Raw genomic sequence first — 10,813 nt, 5'->3', positions numbered from 1 at the left:
ATTATCTTTCAATAATTAGCTTTCTTAATAATCGCGACTATAATAATCTCTTTAATTATTATAATTTTAAATAATATAAGTCTTAGCTTATAAAATATATCTATTAATTCTTTCTTAAGAACGATATTATTATTATTATTATAAATTCTTAAATAATTCTTCTTTCTAGTATAAGTAAGATCGTTATATTAGAATATATTTAGAAATAATAAATTTATAGATAAGTCTTCGATATAGTAGACGTTTATAAGTATAAGTATATATTCTTTATTCTCGTCGTTATTATTCTTAATAAGAGTTTTTAATAGAATATTATCTACGATAGTAATCTCTAATATTCTCTTATTAATAATCTCGATTAAAATAGAGTTTTCGAGGAATATTAGTTTTTTAACGAAATAGATTTCGAAATATATTATATAGAATAAGGCTATATTATCGAAATATTAGTTATTATTATATAATATTATAATAGCCTTCGTATAGATCGTTTTTATTATTTTTAGTTTTTCGATAATTTCGATAGAGGTAGACTTGCTAGTCTTCTTCTTCTTCTTAAATTTCTCGATATAATTCTTATTCTTTTTAATCTACTTAGTAAAGATTTAATCGAGATTAAATAGCTAGTAAGTTCTATTATAATGGCGATTATAGTTATTATATTTAGATTAGAAAGTATAATTATTATAATTATTATAATTCTTACTATTATTCTTTTTATTCTTATTATTTATAAATATAGCTTTATTATTAAAGTTATTAGTATTAATTAATTTCTAATAATATTTTCTATTAAGAAGTTATTTAATAATATAATCGAAATTTAATTTTAATAGTCTTTTATTAGCGTTTTTATCTTAACTATTTAAGATAATTTTTATAAATAATTTATAAGAGAAGAGAAGTCTATAAAGAAAGAATATTATAATTTTCTATATATATTAATAACTTAATTTAGCGAGTTTTATTTTAGTCTTTTTAATTATTTTAATATATTTAATAACTTTTTTATAGTTAGCTAAGCTTATATAACTAATAATTCTTTATAATATTTTATAAAAGATATATCTTTTAAATTTATATATATCTTTAAATATTTTAATTATATTATATATATTATAGATATCTACGATATAAATATAGTTATCTAATTTAATAGATATATATATATTATCTTTAATTTATAAATTAGCGAACTTCTATTTATTATACTCTTTATTCTCTTATAATTAAATTAATATTTTAGCGAGAATTAAATATATTCTAGCTATCTAATAATAATTATATATTATTTAATATTAGCGATTTTAATTAAATATTTCTTTAAGTATAAAGATATTAATTATCGATAAGAATATAATAAATTTAAAGATCTTCTTAGATCGTAATTATTTAGACTTTATCTAATTTACTTTCTAAAATCGTAGATTATATAATTTCTATAATTTCTTTAATAAAGATATAATAGGCTATTAGCCTTTACTATCTTATTATCTTAATTTGCCTATTATGACTAGAAGAACGTGTGTATATATTTTTTGAAATTTGATATAATTGAAATGTTAATGTATTATCAGCATTAATCGAGGGCTCATAACCTCTCAGCGTAGTATAGCAGTGGTGATAGAAAGCATGTAGATTCAGTAGTAGGGCTATCAGCTATTATGTAGCTGATGGAGAACAAAGTACTACTATCTATGGCTAGCTACATGAAAGGAATAATAATGGAATATGTATGGAAGGATGTAGAAGGAACGCATGCATAGAACATGAAGGAACTAGACACGCTGACACGAAGCGCAACTGGCGGTTGCAAAATGGACAGACTGAGGGTGCACGGCAAATGGAATACGTATATTTCTAGACGATATGATTCAATTGGTCTACCATTTCACCACTTCACCACTTGATGTAGGTAGGAATATTTAGAATTGATAGAGATGACTCTAATGGGTCGGAAACCTGAATAGAAAGATTGACTGACGTGCCTATTTTGAAGATGTACTTGTAGGATTTTGCTCGATCACAGGAAATCGTTCATGATCTTCCGCAATCGACATAAGAAACGTTCAATTTGCATGAAGGGTCGACTGGAAGATTCAGTGTTGGCATTGACCCTGGCAGAAACTACTGCGCGTAATTACACGACCAATAGTTTCCCAATACAACAGTAGATATTAGTGAAGCAGTTGCCGCACGAGCGACGGTATTGGCATCGAGTAAGATTAGCCTCTCTTCATAAAAAACAAAAATACTAGCATCGAATCCGAAAACATCTAAAGTAACGGATTCGGTAAATGCAGCGAGAAAAGATAGAGACGAATGATGCCGCCAATGAGAACGACAACTGTCCTACCATCCGAGACAGCATTATAAGACGGTGGAAAGATGGGAAATGATAGTCAAGACTTGTGGCCTATCTATGTTTGCTGAATGTGCGGGAAATTTTCAACTTCCGAAGCTCGAATTGGGCCGATCCTAGTTGTATCATGGCGCCGTTCCGGTGCGCCAACCCACCTTCATGATTGTCTCACACTTGTGGTTTGTAGAGTTTCCCACGAGATCCTCGTCAAGCACCACCTCACCCTTGGGGTAAAGCACAATTACGGTACTCCCTCCGTAGTAGAAGGCACCCAAGCACTGCCCTCTCCTGACATTTGCACCGAACTCAACACCCTCGTTGTACTTGATCGTACCCACGAGCATAGCACCAACGGCTATGATCGCGATTGGAGATCCAGTAGAAGACCTCTTGAGAAGCATCACAGATCTCTTATTCTCGCAGAAGACGTCCAGTGTACCAGGCTCATTGATGGCTTGCGGATTGACGGTGTAGTAGGCGCCGGGGATATCCTTGATGGACTCCACTGTCCCAGAGACCGGTGCGTGCCAGCGATGGTAGTCCTGAGGAGCCAGGCGAGCGATGACGATGGACCCTCCATCAAATAAGTTTGCCAAGGCTGGGTCCCCCAGCAGCCTTGAAATTGTGAAGCCTCGCCCTTTGATCCAGTACTCTGTGGCGAGATCAATGGTCGGGTAAGCGGTCAATCGGCAATCGGCAGGGCTCGAAGTCACAAACTCGTCTTCTGGCTCAGCAATCGGTCGTGCGGACTCCTTGATCTCACGGGCGAAGAAGTCGTTGAAAGTCGCATACTTGGTGGGATCCGGCTGCACCATCTCCACGAGAGAGTCTTGTAGATCGAAGCTCTTGATGAATGGCTCAATGTGTGCCCTACTTTCAGGTGTATCATACTCCCGACCCATCTTCAGACTTTGTTCTTTGAGGAGTTCGAGCGTTCTCTGCCAGTGTAGTGCTTTCTCTTGCTCCGAGCCGTAGTAGAGCAGGTGCATGCCCAGACGAACGTAGATACTCATGGCTTCGAAGCTCTTCTCCCCAGTCTGTCTATCGATAACATAGTTACCCATGTGGAATCGGGTCTCCAAATTGTCGAGGGTTGAGGCAGGTAGAATCTTGCCGAGCCATGTGTGGGCGGATTCATGGTTTGCGGGGCGATGTAGATGGGTAACTGGGGTATTGGGATGGTTTTCGGCGGCGGTAGTAAGGCTGTTGAGTGCCTTTGCACTGGCATCGAAGCCTTCTTGGGTTTCTGACATTATGGATAGCAGCAATCGAAGCTGTGGTCTGTCTGGTTGTTGTTTCAATTTTCAAGGACGTGGGGGGATGAAGACTTGGCAGGCACAAAGAAAAACCTTGGCAGAAACCCCGCACTATCTGTCTAGTAGATCCCGTCCACCGTAGGAAATACGGCAATTCAAGATTGAGTACGGTGCAAGCGATAAGAAACCTGGAGACCTGCAACATTTTTGCACGACCTGCCTGAAGTGGTCGGGATCCCCGCGACCTCGGACGCTCCTTCGTTCTAGAGCCTGTGAATATGCAGTCGCCCGCACGATACGCAGGCGAGGGCCGGATGATGATATCTGACATGTATATCATCATGTCCAGTCCTCGAGTCCTCGAATACAAAATTGGCCCCGCAGCAACGTCCATCCACAAGCATGGCTTCACACGAATTTGCAGAGGAGAAAGGCGGAAAAACGACTGTTATCTCCTCCACTCCCTCCGACTTTGTTCCCTCGGAAACCGAAAGCGCAGAATTCGACACCGCCCCTCCTCCACCTCCCAGCGGTATCCTCGCTCGACTGCGCCATTATGAAGCCCTCTTAGACGATAAGCTTGGTGTGGAAAAAAATGGCCCCGCGAGAATACTGCCAGAGGAGCGCAACCCTCCCAATCAGGCTATTATGGCGCTGATGTGGGCGAGTGGGACGATGAATTTGAGCTGCTTTGCTACAGGGTTCTTGGGGTGGGAGTTTGGGCTGGACTTGAAACAGAGCATCTTGACAGTGATATTTGGGACGTTGCTTGGTAGCATGGTTACGGTGAGGGACCCCAGCTACGGGGAAGATCTACGCGAGCCCAGGTGGTCTGACTGTATGCTGCTCACAGGGTTGGTGCGCAACACTCGGTCCCGGGACTGGTCTCCGTCAAGTTGCCATCACACGCTACAGCTTCGGCTGGTGGCCTTCCAAGATCATCGCTGCCCTTAATGTCGTCGAGCAGTTGGGATGGTCCTCTGTTGGCAGCATCACTGGGGGTCTCGCTCTCTCCGCCGTCTCCGATGGTAGGGTCTCACTCGTCCTGGGCGTCATAATCGTTGCAATCCTTGGTCTGATCTTCAGCTTCATCGGACTTCGAGCCGTCCTTTGGTATGAGTCGTGGGCATGGGCCATCTTCTTCGTCATTTTCATGATCATGTACGGCGAAGCTGCCAGTTTCGCAGACGTCAAAACGCCTTCGGCCCTAAAAGGACAAACGCTCTCAGGTACAGTGATGACTTTACTTGCTATCGTCTATGGCTCGAGCTCCTCATGGTCTTCGATTGTGTCGGACTATTACGTGCATTACCCTGTCAACACATCCAAGACGAAGGTCTTCCTCCTCACAAGCATGGGCATTACCATTCCTACCTGTATCGGTATGGTCATGGGCTGCTGTGTTGGGTCTACAATGGGAGTAAATACCGAGTGGGCGAATGCATACGACGATGGACTCGGATACTTGATTCAGACGATTCTGTTTCCCAGGGGCTTCGCCAAGTTCTTGCTTGTGGTGCTGGTCCTTTCTGGTATTGGCATCAACTGCATAGCCATCTACTCCGCTGCTTTGTCTATCCAGCTCTTTGCAAGACCGCTGCAGGTAGTCCCACGCGCTTTCTGGACTCTCATAATCTTCGTTGGCATTCTGCTCCTCGGAGTCGCTGGCCGCAATCACCTGCTCGCTGTTCTTCAAAACTTCCTGTCACTTCTGGGTTACTGGAATACAGCATTCTTCGTCATACTTTTCACCGAGCACTACATTTTCCGCAAGGGCAGTCTTGAGAATTATAATCTCGAGGTCTGGAACACGGAGTCGAAGATGCCGATCGGAATTGCAGGCTTGATTGCCTTCTTGTTAGGCATCGTTGGATGCATTCTGGGCATGGTGCAGACCTGGTACATTGGTGTAATCGCTGCCATGATTGGAGAGACTGGCGGAGATATTGGGAATCAGTTGGCTTTTGCGTTTACGCTTATCTCTTATTTGCCGTTGCGATACTGGGAAAGGGGTCGATTCCCTGGGCGGTAGAGAGCACATGACCTTGGTTCTTCGGCGTGACTTAAGTCACCATAGTGAACAACAAATGTGAATGAGCTTCGATCTTGTCCATTCACTTCATCATGCTCCATCTTACTTCATACACATATCCCCGCCTCAACTTGATTCATGATTGCACCCACAAAGTCGCAGACTTGGTGTAGCATGGTATGAACGCTGCTTCTCAACACCAAATGTTACATTCGACCTCACATCTTCACCATCGATTCCTTTCACTCCATCAGTCGGGCTCACTTCATCAATCTTCTCAGATCAGCAGTCGTCCCTCAGTATCAGTCAATCCCATTACGCCAGGCATACTCTCACCACAAGCGGGTCTCCCAGAAGCAGTCAGACTCTTCTCATCAGCCCTCTCTCACTTCCGCCGAGTACCACTCCACCTTCGCGTCCTCGCAACCCGCACAAATCGTTACTACTGCCATAAAAAGACAATTGGCTGGGTTCGATACAGCAACGTATTTCGAGGCGGGTGAAGAATTCACCATCAAAGGTGAGATCTCTCCACATCATTTCAAATCCGTCTACCGACACTGTTACACAGGCCTCAAAACCCAATGGAGACTTCTGTACCATCCGCTGAGTGCAAACGGCATTCGCTTAAGGTGAACATCCTAATTGTCCTTATCATTGACGAAGCAATCGAGCTACCTCATCATTGGGTCTCACTGACCAGTACTATACAATAGGCCATGGCTCCATCTTTTCTCTCACTCCCGCCAGAACTGCGCCTTCAGATATACCGATATCTCCTCTGCCACAGCTCATGGATTCAGGCGCGAACATTTGAGACTCCGAGGTGGCCTATTGTCAACCGAGCCCAAAAACTTCTATCCGGCTGTGAGCCGGAGGCGCTAAGGGTGTTCTCGCTGGAGAGCGCCGTCTTACGGACGTGTCGCACGGTCTATTCAGAAGCCAAGCCCGTCCTCTACGGAGAAAACACCTTTCTTTATTCTTGCGTCGCGTCAAAGTTCGTTACGGAATACGGCATGATAGGGTTCCTAGACAAGAGACTGAAACATATACAGCATCTAAAGCTCGAAATTGAAGATATTACCTGGTGTGGAGAGTCCACTGCGGAGAGTGTTGCTCGCGCAATTCAGTACTTCATCGAGCGTGGTTGTGAACTGGGGACTTTTGAGCTTATTTTGAATCAGCTATGGGGCAGACCTGGAGGATATTATGAAGACAGACACCATCTGCTCAGAAAAATTGCTGCCAGCCAGGAAGTCATGGCAGCACTGGTTGAGCTGGAAGTTTCCAAGACCTTGACCGTTTCAGTTTGGTTTCGGCAGGAAGACGAAGCCTCTGAGCACGAGCTTCGAAAGTCATCAGTTGACATGCTCCAGGATTTTGTGGACCGTTTGGCGTCCGAAAAGGGGATGACTGCCACGGGAATTGTTATCGAAGATACTGAGGGAGACGGAGCCGAAGATGACTCCGAAGGGGGATATAATGGTGATGATGATTGGGCTTTCATCCCGTACAAGCTGTCCTGGTGCCTTCGCTCGCAGCGCTCCGAGCAGCAGAGCGCCAAAGTGGCCAGTACAAGCGATTGAAGCGGCGGGAGGTACCTTCTTTTGCTTTGAGGATCGGAGGTCGCGCTCGCTGAGTTGAGGTTTTATCAAGGAATCTCGAGCAGTCTCAGGAAGTAGCAATGGTGGTCTTGATAGGTTTCAAGCCTCAAAAGATACAAGTGGCCACAGTATGCTGCGCTCGCAGATGTTACCCTTGCAATCTGCGACCACTTAGACAGAAGCATAGCTTTAGGTTTTCTCAATCAACTGACACAACCACTTCCGTCGCTTGATCGCACAGCCCTTCGAAGCCATGTTCTCGAAGCGCAGATACCCAGCATAAGGCAGATTAATGGCAAAATACTATTGCATCCGGGAGAATGGGAGCAATGTAATCATGACGGGCATTCAATCAAAATTGTTGTACCAATGGGCGAGTATGTAGTTCTCGCCTAGAAATGTTCTAGCCTTGACGTCTGGGCTTGGGGCACGCCACAGCCTCACTTCTGCGTTCGTAAACCCCTTCTGGGGGGTTAACGTCTCTTTGTGGGATATGCGTCTTCTCATAGTCTGGTGCAGGCCTTGGAGCTGGCCTCTTTTTGCGGAGGTAAATTCGTCGCCTACCATCTGTGACCTTTCCCTCATCAAACCATGTCGGTGGACGGGGCTTTCATCTCATCCAATGCAAGTCAGCGCAAAGGTGGGGGAAGATCGAGTTTCAGTATTCAGGAGAAAATCTGGGGCAGAAACAAGAAAGCATCGCTGCATCAGGTCTCTAGGCAAGGCATTGCATCTAACATTGGCTCTCTAGCGTCAGCTTACAGGTAGCAGGCCATGTCCAAGGAAGAGAATTCACTTTGTTATGCCACGGAAACCTCGGTCACGTGATCTGCATCCACACACCACTTCTATTGTCACTACCCCTCTATTGCTAGCCAGCCTTGGCCTCACTGACCCTAAAAAAAAGCTTTGATTACTGTCCAATCAAACAATATGATTCATCAACGAGGCCACGCTGACTTCTCCCCAAAGAAGTTTTGTGCGTAGCTGTTGGAATTAAATCTATAAGAAATCGATCTAGTTCGGTATGTGGCTAAGTGATAGTGTTATGGAATGATATTATTGGTTGAACCTACATCATGTGATTACTATCAGACCCATAGACCAGTCATCAGCGAGGTGGCCCGAGCGGAGTTGCCCTTGCAAGGATTCTCGTGACAACACAGCCTTTCCTCTGAACAAGCCTTCCAGACTCATCATAATCCGCGAAGAGATCCGGCATTTATACTACATCCATCCCACGATGTCGCTTTGCTGGGTTTGTCAGGAAATACCCGATCATTTTTTCCAACCAAGTCCAAACCCAGTAAGTAACCCTCTGAAGACCCTAAAGATTCCTCATCTTCCAATCTACTATCTGCAGAACTCCGCGGCTTCTGGATGCCCTCTCTGCAAGATTCTTGCCTCGGGTATTGGCGGCGACCTCCCTCTTGAGATCCAAGCCACTCACCCAACTCATCTACGCTTAGCAATAATAGACCCACACCAAGCTTTTGATGTCTGTGTTGATATGGACGACTACAACCATGTGTTTTACTATCATACACCGCCTTCATTCAGTAAATTAGCGAATTCTGTTAACCTTCTGTACCTCCGCCTCACTAACCTTTGTGAGGTCGACATCTTCCGATCGCTCAATCCAATAAACCGATAGACGAATTGATCCTCATAAAAATGTGGTTGCGAGAGTGTCAGGAGACACACCCACTATGTTCAGCATCCCATGAGCCGTTTGCACCAAAAAGACTTCTAGACTTGGGTCCCACCGGAAAGACGTGCGACCTAAAACTGGTCCAATCCCGAGATATTCCGTCAGCGAGGCCAGTATATGTGACGTTGAGCCATTGCTGGGGCTCTTCACCCAATCCATCGGTAAAGACTATGTCATCAAATCTAAAAGAAAGAACAAGAGAGATCTTGTTTGCGAGCCTACCCTTGACCTTCCGAGACGCCGTGAAGATCACTCGGCACTTGAAGGTGCGCTATCTATGGATTGACTCATTGTGTATCATCCAAGATTCGCCTGAAGATTGGGAGGAAGAGATCGCCATCATGGGCCAAGTCTACGCCCGATCACTCATTACGCTTACAGCTTCAATGTCCAGGAACAGCGATGGAGGGTGTCGTGTCGGGAAGCGCCCAGCTGCCGAGAACAATCAGCCTCTGGATATTCTCAAAGGCTCGAAAAGAATTAGGATTTTTGAGAATACTCCGCTCGATTGGAACAACGCGTGGAACAGAGGCCCACTTCGTAAGAGAGCGTGGACATTACAAGAACGGCAACTCTCCACGCGTAGTCTTCACTTCTCCGAGACTTTACTTCTCTGGGAGTGTAAGACTTCTAAAGCTTCGAGCGAGCTACCGTGGATGCAGATGAGAATTGAGGATCCACCGTCTCTTCTGATGCTGAACGATGCTGCTGAGAACATAGAGAATTCCGGTTCACTATCCATGAGAGACCACTGGTTTAGTATTGTGGAAGACTATTCGCAGCGAAGTCTGACCTACGAAGCGGACAAGTTGCCAGCTCTGTCTGGACTGGCCCAAGCTTTGACACAGTCACATGGGACCTATTTTGCTGGTTTGTTTCGGATGGACCTGCCATCTGCCCTTCTTTGGAGGAGTAAAATTGCACAGTCCCCCCACGAGCTTCAACCTCGAAGACCATGCCATTATCGAGCGCCCTCTTGGTCCTGGGCTGCCGTGGAAGGTGCCATAGTTTATGACAGCCAGAGACTTGACGAGGCAGTAGGCAGGAACAGATCTGGGCTCATCGAGCACGACTTCGGGGATTTTTAAATCCTGGATCTTGCTGTAAAACCCGTGGGCAACGACACAACTGGGGCAGTTTCAGGTGGCTCGATACGTTTAGCTGGCCGTCTGGCAGCCAGTACTGCTGATCTACAGGTCTCCGAAGAGGGTAGTATGAGCTTCTACGAAGGGTCGAGGGCATTGTCAAATCGTGAAAGTGAGAGAGTAGGCGTTATCTACCCCGATGTCCTGTCGGAGTTGCAGGGTGGCCAAATTATATTCTGCATGGAAGTGCGGAAGGAAAGGTACTGGTCAAAGGTTCTAATGCCGTCCACGATATACGATCGGAACTCCGAGCCGAAAGACGAGGAAGATTCGAGGGCAACGGTCATGGGCTTGGCACTGGTGAAAGACGACGAGCATACCGGTGGATATAAACGAGTGGGACTGGTGCGCTGGATGAAGAGATCGTGTTTTTCGGATGTGGAAGCCTGCGAAATCACCATTTACTGACGACGCTGGGTGCGATACATTTCATGACTTTGTTGATCCCTTGGTAACCACTCCAGGACAGGTTGCGGGATGCTTAAAAAAGCCTGGGTGAATTTTTACTCATAGCTTCAACATGATCTATAAAGACCCACAGAATTGTTGAGGATGTGAAAAATAGCGGTTCCAGGTGTTTCGCCAGCGGAATTTATCCAGCTACGCTCAGTTATTGCTTCCAACATTATGGGGCTTAGAAATATAGCTGAAGTGGAACGGGCGAGGGTGGTGAGAGATGTGGCACCCTCTGTATATGTCTTGT

General features: G+C 44.8%; 3 protein-coding genes across 3 annotated transcripts; 2 read left to right on the top strand and 1 right to left on the bottom strand.

Moving 5' to 3' along the window:
• Nucleotides 1–2,487: 2,487 nt before the first annotated feature.
• On the bottom strand, nucleotides 2,488–3,615 carry HO133_004186 (uncharacterized protein; the record flags this gene model as incomplete). The annotated part of the gene is made up of 1 exon (XM_037295105.1): nucleotides 2,488–3,615. One exon carries the CDS (start codon nucleotides 3,613–3,615, stop codon nucleotides 2,488–2,490), a length of 1,128 nt encoding a protein of 375 aa, XP_037157106.1.
• A 405-nt stretch (nucleotides 3,616–4,020) lies between these two features.
• On the top strand, nucleotides 4,021–7,236 carry HO133_004185 (uncharacterized protein; the record flags this gene model as incomplete). Its single annotated transcript, XM_037295104.1, has 4 exons — nucleotides 4,021–4,404; nucleotides 4,472–5,574; nucleotides 5,932–6,170; nucleotides 6,497–7,236. 4 exons carry the CDS (start codon nucleotides 4,021–4,023, stop codon nucleotides 7,234–7,236), a joined length of 2,466 nt encoding a protein of 821 aa, XP_037157105.1.
• A 1,899-nt stretch (nucleotides 7,237–9,135) lies between these two features.
• HO133_004184 (uncharacterized protein) lies at nucleotides 9,136–10,518 on the top strand (the record flags this gene model as incomplete). The annotated part of the gene is made up of 2 exons (XM_037295103.1): nucleotides 9,136–10,002; nucleotides 10,162–10,518. The coding sequence occupies 2 exons, from the start codon at nucleotides 9,136–9,138 to the stop codon at nucleotides 10,516–10,518; spliced, it is 1,224 nt and encodes a 407-aa protein (XP_037157104.1).
• Nucleotides 10,519–10,813: the final 295 nt, after the last annotated feature.

Source organism: Letharia lupina (genome assembly GCF_014066315.1).
Source record: "Letharia lupina isolate WasteWater1 chromosome Unknown contig_2, whole genome shotgun sequence".
Classification (NCBI taxonomy): Eukaryota; Fungi; Ascomycota; class Lecanoromycetes; order Lecanorales; family Parmeliaceae; genus Letharia; species Letharia lupina.
This window is presented reverse-complemented; position numbering and strand designations above follow the sequence as displayed.